The sequence below is a fragment of the Protomyctophum parallelum genome, assembly GCF_964188405.1.
Source record: "Protomyctophum parallelum genome assembly, chromosome: 2".
In the NCBI taxonomy this organism is placed as follows: domain Eukaryota; kingdom Metazoa; phylum Chordata; class Actinopteri; order Myctophiformes; family Myctophidae; genus Protomyctophum; species Protomyctophum parallelum.
In genome coordinates, this window is record NC_139699.1 from 10720324 (window position 1) to 10734922 (window position 14599).

A 14599-nucleotide genomic window follows, 5' to 3' on the forward strand; every position below is an offset into this window, starting at 1 on the left:
GAAACATGGGTTTTTCAGAAAACTGTCAGGATTTAGAAGGCATTTTTGTAATTTTTTGAATGGGTTAAACTAATATCTTGTCTTGTCTTCCAGCTCCGGTGTCTTCTCCCAAGCTGTCCTCTGAGTGTCTGTCCCTAGGCCAGAGGAGGCTGTCCTGCTCCTGTGACGGGGACAGTGTCCAGTACAGCTGGACTCTGGATGGACAACCTCTGAGGGACGAGCATCTCTTCTCTGGAGGACGTCAGGACACCCAGAACATCACTCTGACACAGGGTCTGTCTGGAGTACTGGCCTGTGACGTCAGCAACAATGTTAGCAGTAATATTACTGTTGATTACATCAAACCATGTCCAGGTGAGACTGAACATGATGGTAAATAAAAGTGATGCTGATGAACATGACATAATAACATTATTATAACTAAAATACATCGCTAGGATGCAACTGGAACGTATCCTCAGTGATGTATCCCGAGGTCCTCTGGGTTTCGGGTCTACCAATATCATACCCCTCACTCAGGCGACCCAGCCGGGGTGATCAAGTCCCGACTTACGTCCCAGTAGCTATACCCTCGATCAGTCCCTTAGGGAATGAGCAAGGCCACACATGTCCGTTGCTCCGGAACTACTCTGCCATGCAGGACTGGGAGAACCCGATTCTGGTGCATGGAAGGACTAGGCTCTGTGGGTTAATAACTGCTGCAAGCTTTATAAACATTGCTTTTTTTTACGTCGGAAAACGTGGATCAAGCAAATCATAAAATGTAGTCATTATTCAGTCTGAATAATTAAACTGCTGCCGTCCGTGGGGAGGGGCTTTCAGTCCGAATAATTAAAACAAATGAACATTCAGGCTGAGTGTTAGTCAAGCTATACATCCTAACCCACATGTACTTTTACCCACCATGTCTGTCTCGGTTAGGCTGTCTCATCAGCTGCATTACCCTACCCAACGGGACACACATCCCTCCACAGTGGGTGTCTGATCATGACCCCCGATGCACCTCACTGACAGGTGAGTCAGTATAGGATACAACAGTATGTCCTCCCGGTGGGGGCTCCTCACTGACAGGTGAGTCAGTAGGATACAACAGTATGTATGGGGCAGCACAAATAGCGACGTTCCTGCTGCCACCCCATGTAGTTGTTGTAGTTGCATGTTGCAAGGAGTTGCATGTATTATTGTACAGAATCATGTATCACTGTACTGTACTGTACTGTACTGTACTGTACTGTACTGTACTGTACTGTACTGTACTGTACTGTACTGTACTGTACTGTACTGTACTGTACTGTACTGTACTGTACTGTACTGTACTGTACTGTACTGTACTGTACTGTACTGTGCTGTGCCGTGCCGTGCATGCCATGTTGTGTTAATTGTGTCGTGTCGTGTTGTCATTCAGGTCCGTTCGTCTACTTCCAAGTGGCTGAGCTGTGCGTGCTACTTGGCGTGCTCGCGATGTGCGTTGGATTCTACGTTTACTTCAAAATACTCCTCCGCCACTCCTCTGCCCCATCGCAGCACAGTACAGTACAGTACAGTACAGTACAGCAACAACAAGAACCACTTTACTGCAACATGGAAAACCCAGTAACTCCACTTCTATATCCATCCATCCCATCTGTTTCCAGTGTCCCAGCGTGAGCCTCAGGGCCGTGCAGAGAGCACTGGGGGGGCAGGGGCTCAAACTACCGAAAAGGGCACATGTGTGGGCACGCGCAGCGTGCGCCAATTTTTGGGGGTGGTCTTTTTGTGGAGTCCTTCCCTTGTGCCATTTCATGTCATTGGACAGTAAAATAAGCAATATGTTCTCATTAGTCTGAAACTAAAACCGACTGATGGCAGCTTAAAAGATAAATCATTATGATAGTTGAATTTATCATTACTTGTCAAATGAAGGACCAATGACACTTATTGGCCCCCCACACAAGCCCTTATTGGCCCCCACATAAGCCCTTATTGCCCCCCCACATAAGCCCTTATTGGCCCCACATAAGCCCTTATTGGCCCCCCACAAGCCCTTATTGGCCCCCACATAAGCCCTTATTGGCCCCCTACAAGCCCTTATTGGCCCCCCACAAGCCCTTATTGGCCCCCCACAAGCCCTTATTGGCCCCCACATAAGCCCTTATTGGCCCCCACATAAGCCCTTATTGGCCCCCCACAAGCCCTTATTGGCCCCCCACAAGCCCTTATTGGCCCCCACATAAGCCCTTATTGCCCCCCCCCACATAAGCCCTTATTGGCCCCCACATAAGCCCTTATTGCCCCCCCCCCCCCACAAGCCCTTATTGGCCCCCACATAAGCCCTTATTGCCCCCCCCCACATAAGCCCTTATTGGCCCCCACATAAGCCCTTATTGGCCCCCCACAAGCCCTTATTGGCCCCCACATAAGCCCTTATTGCCCCCCCACAAGCCCTTATTGGCCCCCCACAAGCCCTTATTGGCCCCCACATAAGCTCGTATTGGCCCCCCACAAGCCCTTATTGGCCCCCACATAAGCTCGTATTGGCCCCCCACACCACATCACACCCCCCCCCCCCCCCCAAAAAAAGAAAACTTTTTGTTGCCCTTTCCCTAAAAAAAAAAAAAAAAGCCCCCCTAGCCCCCTTCCCTCTGCACGTGCCTGGCTGAGCCTAGAGCTGAATTCCAACTCCCCAAATCTCGGCGGCTCGCTCACTCTCTGTCATTCCAGCACGGCGGTGTTACGGTGAAGTTGGTGACCTGCTGAAATGACTCAAATCATATTTTCAGATGGGGGTCGGTGGCCAAATGCAGATCATTTTGGGCGTCCTTCACATGAAATATTAAGAACCACTAACATAGAAACATGAGGTATTTCAGAAAACTGTCATGATTTAGAAGACATTTTTTTAAGTTCGATGTCAGGTCTAAATGGGTTAACCCATTTAGACAAGTTAGCTGACGCGCGAGGGGGTGTTTTAATAATAATATTAATATTAATATTATTATTAATAATAATAATAAAACTTTATTTACAAGGAAGAAATATAGGGAGATACCTGCAAAATAAGCTAATCAAATTATCAGGTAAAATTAAAGCAGAGAGCAAAAGAATGCCAAAAGGGTCAAATAAGTTGCAACGTGAATGGCATCAAGAACTAACCTGACGCTGCCAGATGGGGGCGGTATTGGGTAACCATGTTCCACAACACAGCACTCATCTGGGATCTCTCAGGGAGTTGAGCTGACACAAATCCGTTCCGTACCGAACCAATCAGCGTGAGCTAAGGGCGGGATATGTGCGAAACCGGATGTGAAGCTATATAGACACGTCAATATTTAGATTTAGAACTATTCTGGATCCCTTTTTAGTTTCTCAAAGAAGAATAAATCATCGATATCCGATGAAAAAAAAGTATATAAACTGAAATAAAATATGTTATCACGTATACAGTATAATTCATTATTTAATTATTTATTGTAAATTGTCAATTGTTTTAAATTTACTTAATCTTGGACTATAGTGATATTAATACTAAATCATAGTCAGAGTAATAGGTGTCTCTAACTTCAATTTCTGGAATAATACTTTCACATTTTGTGATCTAAAATACTTCCGTAATCTGTAGTTGGATTTGTGATTAATTGTTTAAAGCCTAATCTGGACATGAAGCTCTTTATACTTCCATTTTACTCACTATACTGGTCATCATTTTAATCTCGAATGGTCTGTTTTAGGTGATCTGTATACATAAGAATGATAGATCTTTATCTTTTACATGTATGCATACGTGTTCTACTCCTTCTAATATCCTGATTTCATTTTGAATTATTTGGAAATATCTTCTTTTATAACAAACATCACTCCCCCATCATATTCTCTGTCATTCCTCGATGTATTGTAATTCATGTTCATTGTTCTTAATTTAAAAGTAAGGTTATTATGTTTCTTTAAGTGTATTTCAGTAAAAGCTATTAGATCCAACATTTCGAGTTGGGAATCTGAGTTTATATCTTCTAAATGTGCTAAATAACCTCTGACGTTCAACAATCCAATTTTTAATGAATTATTTAATGGTAATTGAAGTATCTTCCTTATAGCTGGATTTTGCGACGAGTGCATTAAAACGATTCTGTTGTGTCTTGTGTGAGATCTTAATTTTAATTTTAATAACTGTTTTTTGGATTGAATTGTAACAGCTGAAATCAATAATATATCAGTATTCCAATATTAACCTGCGGGCCGTGAAGGTGAAGGTGGGCCCCCAGGCCACCAGTTGATATTAACCTGCGGGCCGCATTAAGTGAAGGGGGACCCATGTGGCCCCTAGGCCACCAGTTGATATTAACCTGTGGGTCGCATTAAGACTGTTGCAGGCCCCTGCATTAAAGGACCACTTCACCACTTTTCAACCTATCTTCATATAATAGGTCCTCACTAATAAGCATGATAAAATGGCACGTTTTTTTTTCTACTCAGTCTGTGTCTCATAGGAGGGCTGTGGGCAGTTTGGAAACCGTCTTCCAGTGACATTATCATTAGGCAGATTTATTTTTAAACAATATTTTTTTCCAAAATTGTTTAGATTTTCATTATCGTGAGAACGGTGGCTTCCATTTTCGCATTGCAACTTTTCAGGAGTAGAAAGCCTGCAGTTTCTATGACTATTAACTTGTATTCCCCATCGATGATGTCACTGGAAGACGGTTTCTGAACTTCCCACTGCCCTCCTATGAGACACAGACAGAGTAGAAAACAACTGCGCCATTTTTTTCATGATTAATAGTGAGGACCTATTATATGAAGATATGTTGAAAAGTGGTGAAGTGTTTTAAGGGCCTTTGAGGTGCTGTGGTACCAAGAGGTGGATGCATAGTCAAAGAAACCTTGTACGAGGGCTCCTGTTAAGATCTTCAAGGTGTTTTTGTTGACCAGTGAGGAGATCCTGTAAAGGAATCTTGTTCTTTGATTGACTTTTTTGATTACGTTGGTGGCCATTTTATCACCGGAAAGATTGGCCTCCAGGATGGAACCTAGGTAGGTAATTTCATCTTTCCGTGTGATAATGTTGTCACCCACTCTAACCAAGAAGCCATCTGCCTTGCTGAGATTACTATTTGATCCGAAGAGAATGCATTCAGTTTTTCCCAGGTGTAAGGATAGTTTGTTATCAGCGAGCCAGGTGCAGATTCTACCGAGTTCAGAGCTGAGGGTCTTTTCAACCTGCAGTTTGTTCCTGTCCGAGACCAGCAGTGCTGAGTCGTCTGCGAACACGAACAAGTTGCAGTCACAAGCTGATGTCATGTCGTTAACATATATAGGAACAGTAAAGGCCCTAGTATGCTTCCTTGTGGGATGCCACAGCTCACTGGGAGGGGGGGGGGGGAACAGTGTTCCGTTCACCTCAACCATCTGTTCTCTCCCCTCCAGGTAGGATTGCATCCAGCTCACTGATGTGCTATCAAAACCAATAGCTTTAAGCTTGTTAACCAGTATGGAGTGGTTCACGGTGTCAAAAGCCTTTTGGAGGTCCAGCTTGACCATGCCGCAGTATTTTCCAGCATCCACCTCGTGTTTGATGTGGTCGCTCAAATAGAGGAGGCATGTGTCAGTGGAGTGGGATGTTCTGAAACCAGATTGGAACTCGTACAGCAATTTATTAGTGGCAAGATACTTTTCAACCTGTTCATAGACTATTCTTTCCATCACTTTCGAGATGGAGCTTAGAATAGAAATAGGGCGGTTTACTCCCTTTTTTGTACAGGGGGGTTACTTTGGCCAGTTTAAAATCTAAGCGACCGCTTATATTGCTTATGCCTAGAACCGGCCCTGGGTGGGTGGTTTGGTTTGATGATGACTGTACCTATTAAGTATGCAGCTTTGACAAACTGCCATCGTTCTCCCGCGTACATTCGTTCAACCTATGATGCGTTTGTTTTAACTACATTGAAATGCCTGTGCAAAAGTGCATCCCGTGCATGAAGTCTGTAGTAAACATCAAATGACACGAAACAGTCACAGTAAGTAGCCACATCAGTAAAGTTTACAACGACTCGGTAGACTGCCGTCGTTTCAATAAAAACACTCCGACGTGACACAACCGACTCGGTGGTCTGTTTAACTCCGCAGTCAAAAAGATTCCGGGAAAAGGTTCAGTGAGTTAAAACGATCCCCTCTAAAGAACATCACTGGGTGTGATTGACAGCGTGCACCACCCAATCCCCAAGCGTTCCGCGTTGTAAACACAAGGAGTTGAACCAATCGGCATCGTCATCCTGTCCACCGCCAGATGCTATTGGTCGAGTTAAACGAGCATCGGTACCAGCCGCGTCTCGGCGCGGGTCTGTCAAAAAATATGAAGTAATTCATTCCATGAACTGTTCCAGTCGCCTTCGCTCGCTATTCTATTTCATATCAGAACAACTAACGGACAGTTGTTATTCCGCAGAGGAAAAGACGCGTTTTCGTTGGGATATTATTATTATTCTGACGGTTTAACGGAAAGCCAACGTAAACCTGCGAAGTGAGAAGAGAAGAACCCATAAATAGGATTAAGTAAAGCCACCTCTGATAGCTAGCATAGCCCATTAGCTAGATAAGGGTACATGGGTGTGTGTGTGTGTGCTGCGAGGACCCTTGTAGTCTGTTGACAGCACAGCTATGAAGTAGTTCAGAGACAGTGACTGTTTTTGTTTGTATACGTTGTTGCTTTTGCTGACTTGTTGGACTATATAGCTTGTAAATCAACATGGATAGTTATCGCCCACGTTTTGAATCCGCTGCTCATGGACGGGAAGGTAAACTTCAAAAGAAGAAGGGTTCCACTTCCACCTCTCACTTTACTACCGGCTACGAGGAAGGAGACAAAAAACCAAAGTTTGTGAGTATGGCAACTTAAATTGGAGGAAGAGGGAAAGCTCAAAGATGATGTATTATTGTCTCTCTCTCTCTCTCTCTCTCTCTCTCTCTCTCTAACACACACACACACACACACACACACACACACACACACACACACACACACACACACACACACACACACACACACACACACACACACACACACACACACACACACACACACACCTTCCTTTCCCTTTCTCTCTCTCTCTCTGTCTCTCTCTCTCTCTCTCTCTCTCTCCCAAACTGCTACCAATGAGTATTTAACAACAATCAACTCTATAGTAAAAAGTTATGTTTTGATGACACAGTGATATTGTCCCTGACTTTGTTCTCTTGCTGAATCCTATAAGAACAGGATCAGTTAGACTGAAATGTATCATTCAGTGCCAAGATCTACTTACCCCCCCTCCCCCCCCCCCAAAATATAAAATTAACCCAGCAATCACTTTAGATTGCTGGGTTAAAATGCCTAAAGTGATTTAATTACCGGTAACTAATAACTACTAAACAAAGTATCAACATCAGTTTCATAAATAATTACATTAATATTCCCTCTACAGTAGGCCATGTAATAACTGACTTTGACTGTTTGTTTGGTCTTTATTGGCACAAAACAACATTTATTATCAGTGTTGGAACTCTTTGCACCTGCCATGGGGGATAATGGTTGGTGCAAGTATAGTATACAGTAGTTGCAAGTACAGTATAGTTGCAAGGAGTTGTGTGGTGAATCATTGGTTCTGTTTGGGCTTAATACGGTTAAAATTAGCACAGGATTTACTAGTCTGTATGTTGGCTTAATCCCTGATCTTCCAGTTCCTACTACTGCTAGCTAACAGGTGTTAAGTCTGTCCTGTATGGCTCTAGTCTACACACACCATTTCCCCCCCAACTTGAGGAATGTTTCTCACAAACCAAAAGTGTATCCTGCCATTTGTATTTTGTACATTAACAGGGGAAATGCATGATCTCCTGTGGAAAATCTCCTGTTGAAAATGCATGATCGCTTGTGGAGAATGAAATTGTGTGTGTGTGTGTGTGTGTATGCCTGCAGCTAATCTTGCATGATCATGCTAGTGCTACTAGGCTTTAATGCACTTAATTTAGCACTTAGTCAGAAATGTAAACAGTACAGTCAGTATAAGGCTAAAAGTCCTGCAGGGACTTCCATTGTGGTCCTGATCAGGAGGACCACATGACCTGATCAGCAAGATCAGACAGAACCAAGAATGCCAGAATTTTCCCTTTTTTCAGTGCATCCCTAGTAAAAATAGACTGAACAAGGAAAAATAAAAGAGGTAAGTATACACTTTTTATTTAGGTGGAAACAACTCAACTGCTGCATTTTGCAAGCATTGATTCATCTCAAATCAATAAACGCAGTCCAAGATGGGAAACACCATAAATGATTCAATTTCACATTTGGAGCAATCCAAATTCAGCATGACACTTGATAGATAAGAGCAAGTGAATAGTTTAAAAGCATGACTGCATTTCCTTTTTCCTTATCGGTGTTTGTCAGAGTTTTATGTTTTTGAACACGGTCTATATACCCTTCCATTACACTAACATAGACAAATACAATTTGACAATTGTTGTTTTGTCTGCAAAGCATTCATCTCTTTACTAACTTCCATTACATGCTCAGCTGTGTGTGACCTCTTAACCCATTCTGACCGGGCACCCATTTTGGTGTCAGCATCATGTTATGCTTTAGCTATTCAAAAATAGCAGATCTACAAGCTCATATCGCACCACCGAGTGGCGCGATACGAGCTTGTAGGTCTGCTATTTTTGAAAAAAATCGAAGAACGACTGACATTTTTAGAATCTGATCTCAGGTCAGAATGGGTTCATCAGACCAGTGTGTCTCCGGCGGAAACCTCGTATGAATCTGATCTCAGGTCAGAATGGGTTAAACACAGCAGTCAACATACACAGCACTTACGAATTAAAAGTAGAGTGTAATTTACTCATGTGAGCACAGTGTGTCCACTGTGATATCTTCACAACCATTGAAGATACAGAGACTTAAAATCAATACGCTTAATGGAACCACAGGACACGACATACTGTATAATATATACATCAACCCATGACTTTAACTGAGAAGGATGATGATGAAGGCATTTGACACACACACACACACACACACACACACACACACACACACACACACACACACACACACACACACACACACACACACACACACACACACACACACGGTATACATAGATGGATCACGCAATACGTTGACAATACTGCATATTGTGTGTAGAAAAAAGGCTACCAGTCATAGTTCCAAGAGGCATCACATTTCATGTTATGCAGTATACATAATAACTAGCATTTCAACACTTTTTGTTTGCATGTAGTTCGTAGTCTTTCCAATAGATGGCACTAAAGTACAGGTATATTGCTATACACACATACTCTGAACTGTCAATTGCTTTTCATGTTCCTAAGACTTACAGTGTTCCTAAGAGCATGCATACAAAATTGGTTAAAACAAAACGAAAAACAAAACAACTTTTCAGAGTGACAAAAAAAAAGACAAAATATATATATATATTAAAAATCAAATTGTGTGTGTGTATATAATATATACATATATATATATTAAATGTTCCTGGTAAAAGTGAAGAGCTTACAAGAAAAAGGTTATCCCCTCAAACACAGTGACTCCAACTAAACGCGTTAAAATAGTACTTTGCTATCGACCTTAGATTGAACCGGTTAGATGGGGATGAGGAAAACAGGTGTTGTCCTATTAGTAACATTTTGCCTCTACCCTTCAGGACGCCCCTGGTCCTCCCCTGTCCTCACCTGTCCCATCTGGACACGCTGAGAGGAAACTGGGACAGTTGTAACAAGTGAAGTATGATAACGCACTGCATTGGTCTGCTGAATTCACAGAGATCACCTCCAATTAGACAATATCAGAGTAGCATTGCATTCGACGCTTAACCCTGATGAGCAGACTGAATGGATCAGGGTAGGGTGATAATAGTGGAGGCTTGAAGCGTAAAGTAGAGGCGGGAGGGTTGGGAGGCCAGACTGGCCGGCTCGTGATTGCCAGACAGTGACAGAACAAACATCTGGAGCGTTCAACATCTGACCTCTGTGGCTCTGGGTAATGCCCCTTTTCTCCTTGTCTTTTAAAGCTTCCTCTTATTGCAAGGCTAGGATGATAGATCACATCTGATCACAGGTTTCATCTGTTTTGTGATTTTAAGAGTTTAATGGAATTTGAAATGGGGTTCGCTGAGAGGTACAGAGGTAAACAGTATATTTGTTTTATGAACTTAATTCCCAGAGCGGGGATGACACACAGTATGGCATCCCCCTAGCACCTCCTCCTTCACATTCAGTAGATCCAGTGATGGATCCCCTTCTCCGTAATTCTGCTGGTGAAAGTCGCTTAGCCCGCTACAGTCACAGAAAGGTTACTTTAAAAGTTTTCATTAAAACTCATTAAAATTCAGAATCCAGAATCTACAGTTATGTTTTGGATAAATAAAACACAACAAACAAAAGTGGTGTGTAACGATTTTGCGGAGAGCAATCAGATTGATTTTAATTAGGAAAAGAAATCCAATGTTTTTACCGTCCTTGTTAAACAATGTGTTTTGGTTGGGTAACCTGTCCAAGCACTGTTAATCGAAAGATACTATCTAAGCTTAATTAAAATGAACAGAGTGATAAGAGTTACAAGGTGAAAAGGACTATCATTAATACAAACTGTTGTAAGGTGTGAGGGCCACGTATTTATTGTGCAAGACACACACACACACACACACACACACACACACACACACACACACACACACACACACACACACACACACACACACACACACACACACACACACACTGTAGACAAAGTATTCAACTGCATTACTTGTGTAAAAGTAGATACTCATTGAACATGACTCGACAGCGACTAGAAGTGACATTTCCTCGGTCATATTTGTAGGAGTGCAGTCAGTGCTGACTGAATGGGATTCCGGTCGGATCAGCGGCGGTTGTCCAGAAATCGTATCTATGAATCCACGTCTCAGTATCTGTCTGTCTGGGTCTTACTGTACGTACTCTGTGGGTACAACGGGTATGTCTGTCTGGGTCTTACTGTTCGTACAGTACTCTGGGTACAACAACGGGTCTTGCCTTACCGGCCGGTTATGCCTTATTGCCTTTCCAACAGGCATTGGCCTATAGTTATTATTAATAATTCAATAATCAGATAAAATAAACAATACTTTAAAGTAGTACTCAAAAATGAATAAAAGGAACTTGAACTAGATATTGGTCCATTTTTCTCTCCCTCATCTGCTGCAAAAGATTTAGGTGCCTGATGATACCGAAACAAGAAAATCAGATACGGGCTACAGCTTTTTCTACTGAAATTGAGCCATGGCTTTAAAGTAAAGACAACTTGGCATGCATGCATAGACTTTGTACCTAATCTTTGAGAATATTTGCCTCAGGCTACCTGCACATTTTTAACTTTATCTTATTAGCTTGTTTTGGTACATTTCACATTATTCATAAGCAGGTTCGATCCTGGGTTTACCCCTATGTTACTGTCGATTACGTGCTCCTGATGAGCAGGTCGGTGCCTTGCATGCCTCCTCAGTCATCGCCAGGTGAATGTAATGCACGTGCACCATTTAACAACATATTGTCAGATGGGGGTCGGCGGCCAAATGCAGATTTCCAAAGGTTACATTTAGGAGCCATTTAGAGGTCCATCTGTGAGTTGTCAGGATGTGAAACCAGCTTTTTTGTTCCATCTTGGCCTTTGCTTATTGTGTGGCGCCTTTTGGGCTCACTCAACTTTCTACTGAATTGAATGTGTTTTAGTCATGTAGGGGTTCACTTCAGATAGGAGAGGAGACAAAAAGATAATTAACTTTCCTAGGTCAAATATATATCGTTACCGTAGATAGAATATAGGCCAGTAAAACTCTACTAGTCTGCCAAGATATGTAATGATGCATTGCTGCCAGAAAAACTAGGGTAGGGGTGCTAATTTCTTTAATTTAATGTCTTTAACAAGTTCAGAACATCTTTTGGTTTGGGATACCTCTCTTTTGTCTGCCCTGTTGCTTTTAACATCCCTAGTCTAGGACTTGGAATTGTCCTGTAGATTATTTTGATTGATTACAACTTAAGTGCCGAATCGAAATTACTTTGACTGTTTCATCATCAAACTCTTCTTTCTACTCAATAAGCCACATGTCTACTCTATCTATATATATATCTATATATATATATATATATATATATATATATATATATATACTAATACTATCTATACCACATGTCTACTCTATCTATAGCACAAACTGTCTGGGTGTGGACAACATGTGAGCAGAATGTTTGACGGTACTCATTCCAATTATTTTGCCCCCATATATTGTATCTATAATGTACATAACTACATATGCACATGAATCTGTCTGACTCCGTAAAAGCTAATTGCTGAATTGATCAGAGGGGAGAGAACTATTACTTTTATGCACTTAGTGGGGTGACTTATTTTTTTTTATTATCTCCCTCTCTTTCAATCCTTCTATTTCCTGCCATATCTGTACAAAAAAGAAAAGTAGAATTAATCTCTGAAAACTCATTAGCGGGCAGACTCATTGACAGGTTGGCATGTTTTATTCCCGCCTTGTGGAGTTTATGGTAATTAAAGACGGGTATGTATTGATTGATGTCCCTAGGCTTTTCACGCTCTACTGTGGTGCTTGAGGGAGAGACTAAATGCAGCCCTTTCCCTGTCAATTTAATTTCTATGTGCAGATGGAATATTTTATAATATGTATATGGCTCAGGCTCAGGCTTTTCTCCGATACTGTATCTGATCATGACAACATTCTAAGCTTTATTGCATTAATAAGGCTCATCTTGAGATTTTCCACTGGCACTGTGCCGAAGGGACTGTGCTTAAAGATGCCACTCAACCGAGGCAAAGAAACACTAAACCGCTAGGAACTAAATGGAAGGGTGATATTCTCACTATATACAGCATGACTTCAGTCTGGGATAACTAGGCTTGTTGAGCTTGTTATTATTTTTAATTTTAATGGTATTTCAATATAATCGAGTTCCCAGAAATATAGCATCACATACATACATTACAGTTTTATATAAAGTGGCTTTAACAAAATCTAGGCAAAATATCTGAATGAAGGATTCATCTATAAAAGTTTACAATCTTCCCCAAATCATCTTCCCTGTTTCTCTGGGCACCGACCATGTAGTGTTGAGCCAGACACTAAGCATGGTAAATGGTAAATGGTGCATTTATATAGCGCTTTACATAGATTGTGCATTACATTCACCCATTCATACACCGATTGCAGCGGAAGCCATGCAAGGTACCAACCAGCACATCGGGAGCAATTTGGGGTTCAGTGTCTTACCCAAGGACACCTGGACGACCTGCTCTACCTCTTGAGCCACAGTTGCCCCTGAGCCACAGTCGCATTTCACGATATTTTCAACACAATTCTTTTCCAGACAAATGTTTTTTTTAATGATTTACTGTAAACTGTAAACATGCTTTCTTGTTTAAACCTAGCTCGAGTTAACATGTAAAAAAAGTATTCTTTGATGGCATCTTAGCACAGATGTAGTAGACCTATTTGACAGTGCAGAAACATAATTGCCTTCCTTGATGTATTGGGCACAGTCACAGACACATACAGCTCCCCTCTGCAGGCCTCTACTACTGAATGTGACTGCATGGAGTCTGTCTCATTTCTCTCCAAAAGCACTTGAATATGATGGAATATGATTACTGAACAGCTCACATTTCATATTTTGAAAATCATTTTTTATTTTTAATAAATCGCTACATATCGTCGGGATATATTATCGATATATATCGATATACGATATATCGTTACATGCCTATACCAGACACTGCACTGATTTAGCTTAGCCTTGCACTGTCTTGTGTCTGTGAATGGTAGAATTTAACATACATTTCTGTGAAGTTCATAAAGGTGTTATAGATAACATTCACCTTCTCAACCCCAAACACAAGAAACATAACATCCGTCATCCTGTGACTTTGTTAGTTTGTTTGATGCTGCTCTCCATACATTTTCCCACCACATTGTTGGAGGCTACAATATATTACATTTCCTCTTTTTGTCATCTAATTTTAGACTTGACACGGACCATTCATTTAGAAAATGTTGAAATTCTAGAAAGCTACCATACTTTTTAAAGTAAAGCTGTACCTCAAACTGCAATTTCTACACAATGGGAATCTGGCGAGCTTAGAGTTCTTTTTTTGAAACATCTGCCCTTTTTTCCCCATATTTCAACTTTGGTGGCATGTTATTTTTCACTAGGAACTAGTCAAATACCTTCTTGACAGGAAAATGTGATCATATTGTTTTGATTGTTATTTTTTTTTGTTTTTTCCTCTACCTTACAGTTTAAAAACCTCACAGATGATGTGGTAAGATTTGATTTGCATGTAGTAGTGATAGTATACCCATCCCCATCGCACAGTTCATACATCTATTCTGTTTCACTGTATCTGACTTTGCCTAACCTTTCTTTCTACTTACGGTTTACTAACACTAGCATTGTAAAAACTAGAAATAACACAGTAGATTATCATCGGGGCATTTGTCATTGGACAATGCACCCACTGCACCCCAAGTACAAAATGTGGAACGCCCTACTAACAGTCATTAAG

General features: G+C 41.4%; 1 protein-coding gene across 1 annotated transcript in view; it reads left to right on the forward strand.

Annotated features, from left to right (window-relative positions):
• Positions 1–6647: 6647 nt before the first annotated feature.
• The window catches only part of LOC310854503 (protein diaphanous homolog 3-like), a gene marked incomplete at its 3' end in the record, with an annotated part of 343448 nt that continues 335496 nt past the window's right edge, over positions 6648–14599 (forward strand). The window contains exons 1-2 of the mRNA XM_083759183.1: positions 6648–6850; positions 14333–14356. Of these exons, the coding sequence (XP_083615309.1) occupies positions 6719–6850; positions 14333–14356 (156 nt within the window). The 5' untranslated portion in view covers positions 6648–6718. The remainder of the gene's footprint in view (positions 6851–14332; positions 14357–14599) is intronic.